The 18,731-nt window shown below is 32.3% G+C and overlaps 2 protein-coding genes across 2 annotated transcripts in view; one reads left to right on the top strand and one right to left on the bottom strand.

Moving 5' to 3' along the window:
• Positions 1–226: 226 nt before the first annotated feature.
• Positions 227–5,613, top strand: LOC111639613 (early growth response protein 1-like). Its single transcript, XM_023385504.1, has 4 exons — positions 227–521; positions 3,111–3,708; positions 4,528–4,587; positions 5,267–5,613. The coding sequence occupies exons 1-4, from the start codon at positions 393–395 to the stop codon at positions 5,452–5,454; spliced, it is 975 nt and encodes a 324-aa protein (XP_023241272.1). The 5' UTR covers positions 227–392; the 3' UTR covers positions 5,455–5,613.
• Positions 5,614–11,604: 5,991 nt separating this feature from the next.
• LOC111639612 (ubiquitin carboxyl-terminal hydrolase isozyme L3-like) overlaps positions 11,605–18,731 on the bottom strand; it is a 17,892-nt gene continuing 10,765 nt past the window's right edge. The window contains exons 4-10 of the mRNA XM_023385503.1: positions 15,298–15,454; positions 15,134–15,219; positions 15,002–15,049; positions 14,844–14,919; positions 14,097–14,155; positions 12,221–12,374; positions 11,605–12,124 (exon numbers count right to left, since the gene is read on the bottom strand). Of these exons, the coding sequence (XP_023241271.1) occupies positions 12,282–12,374; positions 14,097–14,155; positions 14,844–14,919; positions 15,002–15,049; positions 15,134–15,219; positions 15,298–15,454 (519 nt within the window). The 3' untranslated portion in view covers positions 11,605–12,124; positions 12,221–12,281. The remainder of the gene's footprint in view (positions 12,125–12,220; positions 12,375–14,096; positions 14,156–14,843; positions 14,920–15,001; positions 15,050–15,133; positions 15,220–15,297; positions 15,455–18,731) is intronic.

The raw sequence follows: 18,731 nt of genomic DNA, 5'->3' as shown, positions 1-18,731 counted from the left end.
TCTTAGAAATTTACATCAAAATCGTCTATAAATTGTTTTTTTATTAAGATTACATTAAATCGAATTAGTAAAATTTCAACTATTTCTTCTCCCCCTTTTCAAACCCATTAAATCTTTACGTAACACTATAGAAGGATGACGATTTAGAATCTCTAGTGTGCTACTAGTAATTCGATTTTGTCCAATGGGAAACGTTTTCAGCAACTACGTCACTTCCAATCGACGTTCTTTCTGGCTGGTGTTACGTGTTGTGACTTCAGACACGTTTCGATCCCGCGCCGTTTAGCACGTGGATCGGACTTTTACCATAGTTTATTCATCATTATTTGAGGATAATATTTATACGAACTCGCTTCCATGTGAGGACGTCAATAATAGGAATATAGCGGAACATGGAAAAGAGTTTCGATCTTACGGGAGACCACGAGAATGTTTTCGAAGGAGATCAAATAGTTCCAGATTCTTACGTCGTTTCTAAACAATTGCCTTCTTCCGTTCTGTTTCAGCACACTAAAACACAGGTTAGCATTTTATTTTATTTTATTTTTTTTTTGTTTTAGCATTTAAAAACTAATTTTAGCAACGTTATTTTTGTTTTGACACGTGAAAAGGCTGTTGATTTGTTCGACTGTCAAAAAAGTTTGACAGTTAAAACATGTCGACAGCCGTAGGTTTTGACAGTTGAGAAAACTAGAAACATACAGGAACGTATTAAAAAACAGTTGAAACAGGATTAAGAACGATTTTCTCGTGTCTAAATGCATTCTATGCCCCGATTTTAAGTGTTGTTTCGTCATTATTTTCGTTAATATATTTTTTAAATATATTTTTTTTTTTTTATATAAAGGTCGAGTCTCGTCACATACCAAATTAATTAAATCTGTAGAAAAACCTGTTTTTAATCTTTGCTCCTCTTCTTTTATATGCATTAAATTCCCGACTTTTATCACCTTATCATTCTAAAACTCGATAAGTTCTCTGTTTATTTTTATTTTTTACGGCATTCTTTTAATCGATTTTTATTAATTACTTTTATATCCAAATTGGCATAGGATGCTCGTAGCATTTCTCTTTCTAATCTTAATAGTGGGAGAAACGTGTTAGGGGATTGAATTTTTTTTTTCGAAATTGCTAACGGATGCGGGTTTATTACGCAATGAAAATCCCTCGTAGCTACATCATTAAAGGATAACGATCAGGATTGTTATCTGGGAGAACTGACATGCGAGATGGACAGTCGTTGGCATATCCTTGGACGTATAAAAATGCATATTATTTTCTTTTCTAACTGGTTTCGATTACTGTTAGTGAGAAATTCGATTTATCAAGTTATTATTATTATTTTCGTGTAGTGTGGCCCGTTCTAATTGTGACATTTAATGGACCGTTCTATCGCGTTTTTGTTTTATTTTATTCCTCTTAAGATAGAAATTTGCTATAGATTTTTATGGCCGCTTTAGATGTTAAAATATTCTAAATGCGTTGTATTTTTTTCTTGTAGATCTTCCTCTTACGACCGGATTCCGTTCTGTGAATGTAAACAAAGCTGGTTATTTTTTATGTTGATTAAACACACACACACAAATAGGCCTACACGGTGAGTTTGTCGTCCTGTTTCGATTTAATCTCGTCTAGAATCGTTATACGAATTTATAACTCCGTTATTCGATGGGAAAGCTTTTGAAGAAGTGAATAAAGAGAGAGTCGCAAGTAAATCAAATAGATTTTGAAAAGTTGGCAAGCTGTGATCTCCCGCAAACAGATCGTTAGTGTGCCCGTAGGCAAAGTGAAAGGCGAAATACTTATTCCCGATGTTAGGGAATAAAGCAACGAATCTCAAGGTCGGCCACCGGTTGTGGCACCTGCCATTTGTATAGTTAAATAAATGGAGCACAATACAATCTGTCATTGTGAACCGTGCTCCTTCCTTAATACCCAAATGGTCTCCATCCCTCCGAGCTAAGACATTTTTCAAAGGTTGTTATGTTAATCCTCGTTGATGGGATGGCTTAAAAAGAGGAAGTAACAAATTCTTTTCACTCGGAATAATTGGTCTAAATGTAATTTAATCGTATAGATAAAAATTTAAAAAAAAAGAAAGAAAAGAAAAAGATTTAAAGTCCAAATATTTGGCCACTTAAGAAGATTCCGCGTTAAAGTTCTTTAAGTGAACAAACATTTGGATTCTTATTTTCTCTTTAATTTTATCTTCATTTATAGCTCTAGAATTATATTATTTAGCATACGAATGTTGTCTTTATTTATATTTTATAAGTATTTAATCAAGAATAATTCAATTATACGGATTAGAGTTAAATTTGTTTAGCAACTACATAAACAAAGCTTTATGTTGCAACCTTAGATGAAGATGCTAGGCTTTTGATTGCAACAAATAATGTATCACTGCCACAAAACATAGGAAGTTTTGTGAACGATGTTTGTTTTAAGCACGGTATGATTGATTTCGTTTAAGGGTTAATCTTTACATTTCTACCATTAATTCATCACTCGACGGGAGGTCCCGTCTGCAATCTCTCCTGTTCCCACGACTTCTCCAGATCTGTTGGGGACTTCATTCTTCTCTGACGAGTTAATTTCGCCGTGTAAGGCGCCGAATAAGATGTCAAAATGTGAGAAACACGTCGTTGTTGTATCGAATTTATCTTTCGTCTACTAATTAACAGAAGTAACGAAGGGGGGTTTTTATCAATTTTCCGTTTGCCTTTCCCACAAGGGAGTCTTTAATTCGACCTTGATGTCACACGTTTTTGGTAGAGACAGGAAGTTCGCGTGGACAAGGTCGGCAACGACAGAAGGGAACAATGATGCAAGATGTTCACCATGTGTCTCGCAGAAGAATTGGCGACGTTCCTTACACTAAAACACATCACAGATGAAAGTGAATTGCATGCCTTTTAGCTTTATTAACCGACAACAGTAACTAACACTTAACACTGGTTCGTTGATCTTAATGGAGTTACATACAAACAAAGATTATAAAAGATATACACGATTTAGTACAAAGATAATTTTAATTAATTTTAGCCATAATTTTTATACCATCCTTTTTCCTATAGTTCAATAATTAAAGAAAGAAATTTTGATTTCAGTTTATCGCAGAAGAAAACGAATTAGATGCATATTTAGGTAAGAACGATTTTTGCAATCTTAGTGTACCCGAAGGCTTACAGAAAGCCAGAAGAGAAAGCGCATCTCAGGTCGACGAATACTTCGAAGAACAGACAGACTTCGGAACAGACTGTAAATCGGTTAATAAATCTTCCCACGTGAAAAGAATGCAGACCGAACCAACGAGTACTTATCCTATACTCGACGTCAATCAAGCACCCGTCCATTTAAATTGTATAAAGAAAGAAATGGACGACACGAGCTGTGCCTTATACGATAAAACTACCGAAACAAAACTGAACAGTGATTACGAAATTACCAAAACTGCCGGTTGTTCGTATAAATATACCAGTATGGGTCCGCAATTTGCCATAGCTCATATATTGTACATGCCACCGACGCCTCCAAATTCAGAACCCGGTAGTCCAGCTACGGATACTGTGCTCCATCCCAATACTCCACCTCCTCTCTACTCCTCCCAATCCAACGTTGTCAATCAGATCATTTCTACGGGGGCCAACCAACGGAGAAACAATCCCGAATTGGAAAAACGAAGAATTCATAGATGTAGTTTCCCCGGTGAGTTTTTATGCATTTCTCTCATTAAAATTACTTGAGAAATTTTCATTTGATAAACATCTCTTGCGAATATTTCTCGGAATTAGCATTTATATGGTTCATTAAAAGAACAAACCGTACAATCCCCGTTAAAGAAAATACCGGATTTAATCCAATCTTTGCTATAAAACGTCTTTTTTAATTAGTAAAAGTCTCCAAGTAACACGGCTGTTATACTTTCAGGTCGTATCTTCTTTCGTTTTTAGCATTTTAATACTGATTTTTATGTAAAGTATTAGAGATAGATGCCGAGAAACGAAGGCGAATCAGTTAAGAGTCAAAAACAATTACGAGATAAAGCAACGATGACGAGATGATAAAAAACTCGTAAAATAAATCATGTCAAAAGCTTAGACGGAAATGAAAGAGCAACGTGTCTATCTCGAGGAAAATCCTCTTTATTTTTACCTGAATGAATTTTCTTTCCAGGATTTATACTAGAGATAATAGAATATAAAAATAGAATTTAGACTACGATAAAAATAAATAGAAATAAATTATTTAACCATAAACTTCTACGAAAAGTTGAAAATTAAAAAGAGTTACTTGTATATCTTTATTAATGGCAAACAATGATAAAAAACAAAAGTTAATCTCTCGTTTCTTTTAGTATGATAAGTCAATTAATGAGGTCAAAAATAAGGTTCTCTTACGTAATAGACGGTAGAAAATGTTCATTTTATGAATTAATTATCGCTTCTAAAACGTTAATTAGTTAATTAGAATAGGGGAATTGTTTAAAATTTCAATGGTCACTCATTTTCTAAATTGGATTTTCAGGTTGTCCTAAAGTGTATACAAAGAGTTCTCATTTGAAGGCACATCAAAGGATCCACACAGGTGAGACGTCAGAAAATTTTCGTTAAAATTACGTAACGATCCCTATTTTTTTTTTATATTTATATATGGTCTCTCCTTCCCGAAGTAAAAAACTTCCGCCGAGTATTCTAAAAAGCAGATGTTTGAAAAGAGCAGGGTGCAATAAAATTCGATACTGTACCTAGAAAGTTTTATGATAGTTAAGGTTATCCCCCAGTAGTCGTAAATCTCTTTCTTTAGATGTCCAACCAGCTGCACTTAAGAGATGAACACAGGAAGCCAACCAGCAAATTTTCTTTAGCTTTCGACCCGCTGGAATCTGGCCATTCGTTTCTCCCTATTCTCCTTCACATAATTCTCACTTTCGTTGGATTTTTAAAGAAATTTTAGGAAATGGGAAAGTTCGATAACATTGCAATAGAAACATTGATGGACGGTGATAATCCCTTAACGTGATACTGACAATACTAACTGATACTACACTTTATCGTATTGAAAATCAAAAGTTCTTTATAAGATCTTCTCTTGTGTAAATTATCCTTATATACACCATTAGTCAATTGATAAGGATTACGAACCTGATCATTATCAATTGGATTTAACCGAATAATATCTGTAATAATTTTACTAAACACGGGAAACGAATGGAATATTTTACAGGTATTTTCCTGTTGAAAATGTATGTAAATTTCTGTTGCAGGTGAGAAACCGTATCACTGTCCGTGGCCCGAATGCACCTGGAAATTCGCCAGATCGGACGAATTGACCCGTCATTATCGCAAACACACGGGAGCTAAACCCTTCAAGTGCAAACTGTGCGATCGATCTTTCGCTCGATCCGATCATCTGGCTCTTCATAACAAGCGCCATTTACAGAAAGTGAAATAAAAGAAAGGCTCGGGCATCGTCCTTTATTTTTGTACACATTCCTTTTTATTTCCTCGTATATCGCATGGGTGAAAAACGAAAAGAAAATTTATATATTTTGTTATAAGTGCCACGAAACTAACTCTTTATTTTTTTGTAAACAGCAAAAAAAAAAAAAAAAAGGCCAATTTTTTAAGATATCGAATAACTTTGTTATACATTACATTAAAGGATTTTTTTAAATTAAATATTTATAGTTTTTATTAATTTCAATGGTTATTTCGTAGGAAAAGAACGTGGTTCTTTAGTAAATGTTTCGGTGCATTTATAAAGTACAAATCGATTATTCTTACTAATTTTTTCGGTAGATTTAACAATACACCGAACAGTAATGGAGCATCTATTCTTTGTCGACGTTAGTGTCACGCTAAAATTAGATTTGACAAGATTTGTTCATCATCAAATATAACTTTTAAAGTTATTTTATGAGCAAAACTAGTTTTCGTCGGATAGAATGTTGCAATTATACATTTTTTTCTTTTCTTTTTTTTTTAAATACGGGGCATAATTCTCGGAATGACGTTAATTACATAGTTGTAATGTTTCTCTGCTTAGGCGTTGATGGCGAAATTGCTCCGAGGTATCGGCTTTCTGCTTTTCATTTTGAGTTAAAAAGGACCACCCAAGGACATTCTTTATTAAGTTATTATTCGCAATAAGCTCTTGAAGATATCTAGAAAATCGACAATGCAAAGAAGAATATAACCGCAGCATTGACAAATTGAGCAGTTGACCGAGCTCGTTTCTTGAACGTTAATCTTTCCTCTCTTTTTTTTTTTTTTCTTTCAACCGAAAGAGGGACATTCCCCCACTCCTGCAAAACGAACGAAAACTATTGGCAAAGTCAGGTTTTGAGGCACGTATCGTTTGTCAAACCTCGCGGCCCGGCCACGTCAGCGACACTTTAACACATATGACTGTATTTTCTTAGAAAAGACGAAGACCTTTAAAATTTTCGGCTCAATTAAAAAGGAATATTAAAAATTAATAGAATTTACTTTCATTTTCCGAATTGGCGGAGAAGAAACGAGAAAGGAAACCACAGAAATGCGACTAATTCGAAACATATGAGGCTCAGATGCTACCCCGAATACAATGATAGGTGGCTCGACCTTTAACCCGCCTTTATCAGGAAGATCAAAATGCAAAGAGACGTCGTGACCAAAAACCAAGTTATGTTTTAAAGTCGTGTATGGAGTCCTTCTCGCTCCGTGTATTTCACTATAATCGAGACCATAAACCTCATCGACTCTGCTGGAAATTACTTGATAAATCACCATCTGCCGTCGTTATCGATGCATTCTTTTTTTTTTTTTTTTTTTTCCGGACGGCAAACCTCGTAATTTTAACGGGTCCAAAACCTTAATTCGATAGAATCATTCAGAACACGCCGCCCCATTTACGGCAACAAAATTTCTCGAATAATTGCGGAAGCGATCCGCTATTTAGGTCAAGATTGCGGTGTGAAGTAGAAATCCTTTTCTCGAAAACAACTTCGGGGAGAGCGTCACAAATAGAGCACTTCCTGCATTTAGGTGGTTACAATGGCTTTACATAGGTTACGCTCGATAATGACTCGCGAATCAAAGCTAACACATTGAAGAATTAGTTTTACTTCATTTATTTTATAAAGTTTTTATAAAACTTTAACGTTTTATCGCGTAAACACCGTTTCCTGTTGTTATTTTCTCTCGTATTGACTTCTCTCTCTCGTCCAAATTCTTATTATTTATTTAATTAACGCTCATTATAGTACATTTACTACAATACACAAGCATGTATATTTTTAATAAAGTGCTAACTATGGTAAAAATGTCGTCACGTCTTTCTGGAAATCGTTCAGGATATGGTAATGACTTAGGTAATATTGAGGATGTGAATCACCTCGCCATCCTCAATCCTTTAGACAAATTCCTACCGTGTTTTTATTTTCCCCTTCCCATTATTTGGAAATTTACAATGGTGACAGTCACCGTAACGTGTTGCAATTTCTCCCGCGAAATACTACGGAACGAGCGGAAATTTTAGTAAAAAGAAACAAGAAAAATAGGGAAATGTTACCTCGGTTAATGACCGTAATCTCATTAAATTTCCCTAGGTTATATAGGTAACAAATACGACACACACACGCACACACACTACTTCGTAGTAAAATGAAATAATCTATAATTAAACGGGATTAAACCTTAGAGAGAAAGATTATATTTAAAATTTGTTATATAATTAGATTAATTTATATACTTTAAAGCTAAGATAGGGCGTAGAAACCGGATTTATTAAGAAATGACTCGTTATTAATAGAAGATTTACGTAACTCGATGATTTAATAAATGCGTAATGTAGAATTTTAGACTTTACGACAATTAATTCCATTTATTTATTTATTTATTTAAAAGTAATATTTTTCACTGATTTTTAAAGAGAATACAATCATTTTATTCTCAATATTCGGGACTGTCGAGAAGAGGAAGCTGGGGATTTCTCCATAACCCTGGAATAAAGAAGTAAAAGGGATATTTTTGTTCGGGTATAGCGTATCCCGCATACAAAGAAAGGATCTTAATCTAATGTCGGTACGGTGCATTGGTGTTAAAGCGAAGGACACCGAAGGATTGAGTGCAAAACGGGCTAAAGTTACCGCCTCGGGCCCCACACGAATATTTTTGGACTCGGACAAAGACTCTTCTCTCCGATAGTCGACGTACGTTAAATCTGACCCTTCCATTGACGAATGTGATTAATGGACATCGAATACATTTACAAATGTCCCGCAATTCTCTACCCACAGTTAAAGAAGAACGGTCCAGTAAATCCAGTTGTATTAGCCGAACGAAATGATGATGAAATCTTTTATAATGCCGTAGTAGTGTGAAGAACAGTACTGTATTTGAAATCTCCGGAACAACCGTTTAATCGAAGAAAGATGGGAACTAAAAGTAAAAGTTTTCTATTGAATGAATGAATGAATGAATGACTCTTAAATAATTCGAGAATAAAAACAAAGAATTTAATTATAAATACACCGCACTAAGTTTTGTTTTATTTATGAATGGCCAAAGGCTATCATAGTTTGGACATTGCAGTGTGTTTGGCTACATTCCAGCAACCAACAGTCGGTTATGACTATAATAGTTAACAAATAAAAGCATTTATTATTATTATTATTATTTCTTACTTATAAATCGAGTGAATGATTTAATATTAATTAAATAAATCTGGCATTTAAAATACAAATAATTTGTGTAAACGAGTAATTACTACAAAAAGGCAAACTATAATAAAAAGTATTGACAAGTACCGGAAACGTGACAGCTCGATTTCCGGTTTCGATTGTGACCATTGAAAGATCATTATTTATATTTACAATGATAAAAATTATCGAAAAAATTTGAATTGATTTAAAGTTTTAAGTCTTTTACGTTAGAAAAATACGTCAAAGAAATGGTACATCAATCAAATATCTGGTTTATTGTGAAGGACCGCGGAGTGAAAAGTGGGTTAGCAGTGGTATAGGAAACTGAAAAATAAAGAGGAAAATGTGTAAATCGATACGGTTTTCGCTTAAGTTGTTTATTTACCGCAAACGAAATTCGAGATAAATCCGACATCTGTTTAGAACATTATCTTTCCCGTGTCTGACAACTTGTCAGATATTCGATAGATTCACTTTAAGACAAATATTTTTGTTGACTTCCATCCAAATCTAGGCGAAAAATCTCTCTCTGTAACTAGAAATGATTTAAGTTTCATACAAAAGTTAAAATTTCATTTTAAAAGCATTTTTTCCCTGAAAATTTCGTATACAAACTTACGTATTTTTAAAGATTATATGTGTCAAAATAAATAATCTAGTGGAAGATTAAGTGGAGAAGAGACAGACCTGAATAAAAAGGGAGATAATGGAACGAAAAGGGCACTCATTAAAACCCTTTTAGTTCGGAGTTTCTATGGGTAGAATCCACTTCGAACAGTATCCAAGATGGGGGCGATTAGTGAGTGTTGAGACATGGAAAAACCGAAATATCTAAGACAGAACACGTAAAAAGTTCCTAACTCGGACTCAGTATCAGGCTAAAGCCTTTATTGTTTAAACCGGTTCGACTAGAAGGTGTAAAAATACGGTATAAACATTATTATACGGTATTTAATTCTATTTAATTTCTTGATATTAAAAGGAGAAATCAAATTATGGAATGAATCAATAAATATCTGAATGATACATGTTTATATATTGTATTAGCTGTAAATGTGTAACTAATTAAAAGGAACTTAAACTTTTCCGGTAAAATATGAATAATACGTTGTTTTCCGGATAAAATATTACCATAAATAGCATTAAATCTTCTCAGTTACCGTTGAATATTTTAGTGACGAAGAAAATGTTTTGGTGTTTTTACTTTCGACGTTTTAATAGATTATTATTACTTTTTCTGCTTTTTTTAATCAAAAGTCAGAACAACGTTCTTATATGTGTCATTGACGATTGTACAGATGATGTCACTGACGTATAGTGTAATTATAATGACGTGTTTCAATATTTTACTTTTTATACGACGAGACATCTGATTGGAGGATCGACGTATCGTGCTTCGTATAGAATGTTAATGGGGCAGTTGTTTTATACACAAACGTTTTAAAATATATATAAACACTACCGTTCAGATACTGGGGGGGAAAAATAATAATATATATAAATTCAATTGGATATAATTTTGTGTAGAAATAAAATGTATGTGGAAATTGGCCTGTTGGTATGTCATTTACATGAAGGAGACAGGAGAAGCGATGAAGTCATCTCTTTTCTTTCTTCAAATTGAAGCGAGATGTGGAAAAATATTTACATATTGTCTGCACGTTTATAGTTAAATTAAATAGAAAATGATATTATAAAACTCTATAACTATTCTTTACTATATTTTATTTAAAAATTGTGAATATAAAAGGGGGAGAAAAATTCTATGAAATATGGCAACTGAATACAACCAGTAATTATGAATAAATTTTCAAAGAAATTTAACCAAAAGAATGTGGTCTTGTCACGTAATTATTTCCTTTGCAGAAAGTTTCTTAAATAGTTAATGTAATCTTGAAAAACTCTTATCATCACCTTCCTTTACTCCTTTGTTATAACATATCTGGTGTGATGTATTAGTGTAATTTTATATTGAAGACTTGCCAATTAATTACGTAGCCACTAAAACGTAATATCGTATTCAAATAATTAAAAATAATAGTAGAATGGATCGTAATAAAAGTAATGTTACACGTAAAGAATACAAAGTATTTATTTATATTCATATATACTACGTTTAAATCATAAAAGTGTTATATAGTCTTCCATTATAAAGTAAGCCATTATAATTATTTTTACGAGTTAGATTTAATTAAACACAATCGAGAGCATTAAATCGAACCTTTTACTAATTGTTTATAACATTAAAAGTATGGAGTTAAACAGTCGAATGTCGATTCTAATTGAAGATCAACGGTAATAATATGGCGTACAATTTTTTTTTTTAAATGTGGGGCCACGTAAGACTATTATAGCCCAAGGCTTGTCATGTCCGGAATCTTCTTCTAAACGACGGTTTTTATGATAATGTCATATTCCTACCAAGTTTAATTGTGTTTAATAGTTCATTATTTGAAATGATAATCAAAATTTGAAAGAGTTAGAAACTAAATAAATCTTTTATTTAAATATATAAGAATTAAAATAATATAAATTAACTTATTTTACCTCCGTTAATAGAGAAAAAAAACTTTGCAATTTAAGTACGAAGGCCAATACAATCGATATTGTATTATTTTGGACCACCCACGAGGTATTTCAATCAATTGTTTGCTTCGATCGATTTAATTAAAATCTGTGTCTGTTATTTAATATATTATACTATGTAATTAGTTTTGTTTTTTTAAATTGTTAATTAAAATTCGGTTATAAAAATTTTATGATCAGTAGCTTTTATCTTGGTTCTTTCCCTGTTAGATTAGCATCTACCTGGTGAAATAATTTAAATTCCGTAAAGTTCAAACTGTTTACAATGACTATATTCATGAGTTTATTCTTTATTTTTAACGACTGTGGTAAAGGTTTTCTTCTCGTGTATATTAAAATAAAAAGTAAAGGCCAGCATTGAAACTTAGTTATTCACGGAAATATATAATCATGACGTAATAACTGAGGTAGAAGTAAAAAAATAATAGGGGAAGTCAAACGGGTGAATGCCATTAACTTTATTGTCAATTACGTTTTGTGAGGTACAAAAAGCAGGCATGTGCCATTAAACGGCCATTTGTTCGTTAATTGTTTAAGCTGTTTTGGGACAAACATTCAGATACGAGAGAGAGAGAGCCGTGGGCGAAGACGGTTGTTTCCATCCGATCGATATGTTTATTACAGATAGATAAATATGGTGTGAGCACCAGACAACATCGCTCGAATGAAAAAAGTATATTTGTTGCTGGAGATGGTCCGTATCACATTTTTGCATTTGTAAAATGAAAAGAATAGCTCAAAGGCAACATTTCTTGGCCTTTAATGTCTCTTCTAGGAAGAGATTTTAATGCTAGAACAAGGCGATGATAGTCTCTAAATGCGTTAGCTGCTGACTGACAGTAGACAGTACACCTATAACAATTGTTTTTTTTTTTTTTTAAATATAAATTAAATTTGCATATCATTTATTTTTAAACAAAAATAAATAAAAAAATGTACAGTACGTACCATGTAAGGCAGAATCGATTTGGCAAATGCGAGAGCGTGGAACATCGGTTACTTCACTACTTTATGCTTCTTCTATGGATGTCAGAGCAAGAACTGTAAAGTTGACATTTTCTGGATCTCTTTCCATAAAACTCTTGCAAACTTTGCTTGCATCCTACACACCACAAATATATTATTACATCTTATAAATGCTTTTAAAATTATAACATAAATTAGTTCTATGTATGCTTAAATAATTAAGTATGTTACTCTAAAACACAAGATCCTATCACAGACAAAATCTTTAAGAATTGAACCATATTTCCACCAAACTTGTATTTTTAGCATTCTATAATTATAATGTAGTATAATGTAACAATTTATAGCATTAATAATTTGTTTGTCGTTTATTAATCCCACATTTTTAGACTTGGGACCTTGAAACGTGTGTGGAGGGCCACTTTAAAGCTTAATAACTCCCGTGTCTTTTGTCGAAAATTTCTGAAATTTTGCAGGGAGGTTTGTGTATTAGGGGGATTAATGTTATTAAATTTTGTTAAAGGTCAAGGTGTGGGAAGACAGAGGGGAGGTCACTTGTCATATCTCGTGTGGGGTCGGATTTAATGAAGATTTTACTTTATACATTATTATAGTGCATTTACACATAAACAGGTTGTTTTAATATACAAACGATAGTAAATATTATAGTGTTTATCAATATACAATTTGGATTTCCTGCTTTTCTCCAGAATTGTACAGAAAATATGGTTTAATTTCAAAAGTTAACAACAGATGGCGGAATGACGAAATAAATACAGTACAGTATACAGTATTTAAAATTCGGTCGTAATTGAAAAATAACAAATATATATATATTAAGGGGGAGCCCACGTGCAATGTTGACTTCAGGGAAATTTTCATGGAGGGAAATTTTTGGGAAAAAAATATTTTCTTACAATAGGTCGGTTTGAGGCCCCCTGTTGGTGTGGGCCCCAGGCGATTTTCCTTTTTTTGCCCATAGGATAACGATAACACGATATTTAATCTAATTGTAAGTATGATTTGTTTGAAACGTGACAATTTATACGTGAATTTGACGTCATTTTCGTATTTGCTCATAACGTTGATACATTAAAAATGAAAGAATGACGTCAAATTGACGTGACAATGCTCATTATGGCGTTGAAGTTTGCAAACCTTATTGGAAATTTAAATACGTAGTCCTATATAAAATTATAACAGGAAAATAGAGTTATGAGTATTATTGGGCTGCAATTTTCGCCTATAAATTCCCCTGTCTGTCTGTACTTCATTAAACTCCAGAACGGAGTTAAATATATGAAAGTCCAGACCATATTAACTATGTACGAACTTTCGATTTGGGCCGGAATTCATGAAGAGAGCATTCGTAAGCTTAGAGTACCGCACGAACGAAATTTCTCATAGAATAAATATAAATCACGAATAACCTTATGATCGAAGCGGTAAACGCATCAGTTTATCACTCTGGGAAGACAAGAGTTCGAGTCCATGTCAGAAACTTAAGGAAATTTTTATGGGCAATCTATCCGAATAAGTCGGATGCCGTCCTTCATCTACGGGCCACAAACCCATTGTGGACTCGGCTTAACCCATGATGGATACGAACATCCCTTGAAAGAAACCATGGAAATTAATCTTCGAGTGGTTTTTTTACTCTTTTCGCCCTGTGGGCACTAAGAGGGCATCTTTTAGCAAGCCCATTATGGGTTAGGCCTGGTGGTGAGGGACGGGATCCGACATATCAGGACTAACTTTAAGACCAAATATAGAATATGATCACACGAATACTCGTATGAAATATGTGTCTATAGTATTAACATTTTTTGAAGAACTCCGAATATTTGAATAAACTTACCTCTAGCAAAGTTTCGTCGGAACTAGAACCGTGGTTAATGGGTACACTTTTTCTTCCATCTGTAATGGAAATCATCACTACATTAGCTTGAGGAAACATTTATATTAATTACAGAAAAATTTGCTAGTTTTGCCTGAAAGTACAGGGTGATTATAATTAAAGTTCTACTTTGAAATGGCCATAAAATAAAAACTACTGGACAGAATGTTATCAAACTTGGTAATAGTGTACAGGACGTCATGGGATTTTATTTCCCGCGAAAAAAAATAGTTCAAAAACTCACCACAAACGGAAAAATGGCGCTGTCTGCATATTGTTAAACGAAATAAGACACGAAGACATCGTTGAAAATGTTTTTAATCGGTTTTATAACGCGTTACAGAGCATGTTTAATGTGGTGATTTTTGATAAGCAAGTTACATCTCATTACTGTGTTCTCAACAGTAGCATATCAGGAGTAACCCCAGAAACAGTTTCGTTTTAAAAACCGATTAAAAACATTTTCAACGATGTCTTCGTCTCTTATTTCGTTTAACAATATTGCAGACAACGCCATTTTTCCGTTTGTGGTTAGTTTTTTAACTATTTTTTTTCGCGGGAAATAAAATCCCATGACGTCCTGTACACTATTACCAAGTTTGATAACATTCTGTCCAGTAGTTTTTATTTTATGGCCATTTCAAAGTAGAACTTTAATTATAATCACCCTGTAAATTAATCAGGAAATTTACGGTTTGATTAACTTACCCAACTCGTACAGATTTCCATCGACACAGACAAAAGTAACAAAATGCAAATTAGCATCTTCTTCGGCATCTGGTGCCTAAAATGATCCAATTTTTAAAGATTATTTATTAGTGATTTTAATGGTGAATGCTTTAAATTTATCTATAATTATAACCGACCTCTGTCTGTCCTTCTTGAGCACTGGCTTCGTGGAGTGCCACGATGTCCTATTAAAAATTTCAAAATTATTTTTTAAACAAATATCACACAATTTTGTCCTATATTTATTTGAATTTTTAAAAATTACTAACGTCATATTTTTCTAATTCTTGACCTCTTTCTTCTGGAGCGAGGTCTTTGGTTTGATCTATAAAACGTTTCAGGACACTTTCCTCGTCTGCAAAGAGATATCTTTCGTTTTGTTTTATCATATTCCGGATGACAATACTATATTTTACGCGTGTTTTATTCTTACCCATTTGAATCTTGCCTGCATTGTTTGCTATGGAATGGATGAGGGCTATTGTCCCGCAGGCATTCTTGATGACTTGATTCATAAAATATATGCCATCACTAACGGTTTGTCCATCCGACTGAATTCTCTCCGCTTCTTCTTTACAATAACTTTCATACTGAAACATGCAAGTTATTTTAAATGATGATATACAACTGTCAAGAGTGGCTCATTAATCTCTAACAGTCCATTAAAGTCAATATCAATAACAGGTTATTAAATATAATTCAAAACACTTGGTAATCGTTTATAAATTTATATAAGCTTATNTTTGGCTACATTCCAGCAACCAACAGTCGGTTATGACTATAATAGTTAACAAATAAAAGCATTTATTATTATTATTATTATTTCTTACTTATAAATCGAGTGAATGATTTAATATTAATTAAATAAATCTGGCATTTAAAATACAAATAATTTGTGTAAACGAGTAATTACTACAAAAAGGCAAACTATAATAAAAAGTATTGACAAGTACCGGAAACGTGACAGCTCGATTTCCGGTTTCGATTGTGACCATTGAAAGATCATTATTTATATTTACAATGATAAAAATTATCGAAAAAAATTGAATTGATTTAAAGTTTTAAGTCTTTTACGTTAGAAAAATACGTCAAAGAAATGGTACATCAATCAAATATCGGGTTTATTGTGAAGGACCGCGGAGTGAAAAGTGGGTTAGCAGTGGTATAGGAAACTGAAAAATAAAGAGGAAAATGTGTAAATCGATACGGTTTTCGCTTAAGTTGTTTATTTACCGCAAACGAAATTCGAGATAAATCCGACATCTGTTTAGAACATTATCTTTCCCGTGTCTGACAACTTGTCAGATATTCGATAGATTCACTTTAAGACAAATATTTTTGTTGACTTCCATCCAAATCTAGGCGAAAAATCTCTCTCTGTAACTAGAAATGATTTAAGTTTCATACAAAAGTTAAAATTTCATTTTAAAAGCATTTTTTCCCTGAAAATTTCGTATACAAACTTACGTATTTTTAAAGATTATATGCGTCAAAATAAATAATCTAGTGGAAGATTAAGTGGAGAAGAGACAGACCTGAATAAAAAGGGAGATAATGGAACGAAAAGGGCACTCATTAAAACCCTTTTAGTTCGGAGTTTCTATGGGTAGAATCCACTTCGAACAGTATCCAAGATGGGGGCGATTAGTGAGTGTTGAGACATGGAAAAACCGAAATATCTAAGACAGAACACGTAAAAAGTTCCTAACTCGGACTCAGTATCAGGCTAAAGCCTTTATTGTTTAAACCGGTTCGACTAGAAGGTGTAAAAATACGGTATAAACATTATTATACGGTATTTAATTCTATTTAATTTCTTGATATTAAAAGGAGAAATCAAATTATGGAATGAATCAATAAATATCTGAATGATACATGTTTATATATTGTATTAGCTGTAAATGTGTAACTAATTAAAAGGAACTTAAACTTTTCCGGTAAAATATGAATAATACGTTGTTTTCCGGATAAAATATTACCATAAATAGCATTAAATCTTCTCAGTTACCGTTGAATATTTTAGTGACCGAAGAAAATGTTTTGGTGTTTTTACTTTCGACGTTTTAATAGATTATTATTACTTTTTCTGCTTTTTTTAATCAAAAGTCAGAACAACGTTCTTATATGTGTCATTGACGATTGTACAGATGATGTCACTGACGTATAGTGTAATTATAATGACGTGTTTCAATATTTTACTTTTTATACGACGAGACATATGATTGGAGGATCGACGTATCGTGCTTCGTATAGAATGTTAATGGGGCAGTTGTTTTATACACAAACGTTTTAAAATATATATGTAAACACTACCGTTCAGATACTGGGGAAAAAAATAATAATATATATAAATTCAATTGGATATAATTTTGTGTAGAAATAAAATGTATGTGGAAATTGGCCTGTTGGTATGTCATTTACATGAAGGAGACAGGAGAAGCGATGAAGTCATCTCTTTTCTTTCTTCAAATTGAAGCGAGATGTGGAAAAATATTTACATATTGTCTGCACGTTTATAGTTAAATTAAATAGAAAATGATATTATAAAACTCTATAACTATTCTTTACTATATTTTATTTAAAAATTGTGAATATAAAAGGGGGAGAAAAATTCTATGAAATATGGCAACTGAATACAACCAGTAATTATGAATAAATTTTCAAAGAAATTTAACCAAAAGAATGTGGTCTTGTCACGTAATTATTTCCTTTGCAGAAAGTTTCTTAAATAGTTAATGTAATCTTGAAAAACTCTTATCATCACCTTCCTTTACTCCTTTGTTATAACATATCTGGTGTGATGTATTAGTGTAATTTTATATTGAAGACTTGCCAATTAATTACGTAGCCACTAAAACGTAATATCGTATTCAAATAATTAAAAATAATAGTAGAATGGATCGTAATAAAAGTAATGTTACACGTAAAGAATACAAAGTATTTATTTATATTCATATATACTACGTTTAAATAATAAAAGTGTTATATAGTCTTCCATTATAAAGTAAGCCATTATAATTATTTTTACGAGTTAGATTTAATTAAACACAATCGAGAGCATTAAATCGAACCTTTTACTAATTGTTTATAACATTAAAAGTATGGAGTTAAACAGTCGAATGTCGATTCTAATTGAAGATCAACGGTAATAATATGGCGTACAATTTTTTTTTTTAAATGTGGGGCCACGTAAGACTATTATAGCCCAAGGCTTGTCATGTCCGGAATCTTCTTCTAAACGACGGTTTTTATGATAATGTCATATTCCTACCAAGTTTAATTGTGTTTAATAGTTCATTATTTGAAATGATAATCAAAATTTGAAAGAGTTAGAAACTAAATAAATCTTTTATTTAAATATATAAGAATTAAAATAATATAAATTAACTTATTTTACCTCCGTTAATAGAGAAAAAAAACTTTGCAATTTAAGTACGAAGGCCAATACAATCGATATTGTATTATTTTGGACCACCCACGAGGTATTTCAATCAATTGTTTGCTTCGATCGATTTAATTAAAATCTGTGTCTGTTATTTAATATATTATACTATGTAATTAGTTTTGTTTTTTTAAATTGTTAATTAAAATTCGGTTATAAAAATTTTATTATCAGTAGCTTTTATCTTGGTTCTTTCCCTGTTAGATTAGCATCTACCTGGTGAAATAATTTAAATTCCGTAAAGTTCAAACTGTTTACAATGACTATATTCATGAGTTTATTCTTTATTTTTAACGACTGTGGTAAAGGTTTTCTTCTCGTGTATATTATAAAATAAAAAGTAAAGGCCAGCATTGAAACTTAGTTATTCACGGAAATATATAATCATGACGTAATAACTGAGATAGAAGTAAAAAAATAATAGG

The sequence above is a fragment of the Centruroides sculpturatus genome, unplaced genomic scaffold (assembly GCF_000671375.1).
Source record: "Centruroides sculpturatus isolate CEXI.00-Female unplaced genomic scaffold, Cexi_2.0 scaffold1038, whole genome shotgun sequence".
NCBI classification, from domain to species: Eukaryota; Metazoa; Arthropoda; class Arachnida; order Scorpiones; family Buthidae; genus Centruroides; species Centruroides sculpturatus.
Note: the sequence above shows the minus strand (reverse complement) of the source record. Positions and strands in the feature narration are given on the sequence as shown.

What these genes read in the sequence shown, in the direction of transcription:
- LOC111639613 (XM_023385504.1), top strand. Translation starts at nt 393, where the DNA reads ATGGAAAAGAGTTTCGATCTTACGGGAGACCACGAGAATGTTTTCGAA. An exon ending in TCATAGATGTAGTTTCCCCG is followed by an intron (nt 3,709 to 4,527) that starts GTGAGTTTTTAT and finishes TTGGATTTTCAG; the next exon opens with GTTGTCCTAAAGTGTATACA. An exon ending in ACATCAAAGGATCCACACAG is followed by an intron (nt 4,588 to 5,266) that starts GTGAGACGTCAG and finishes TTTCTGTTGCAG; the next exon opens with GTGAGAAACCGTATCACTGT.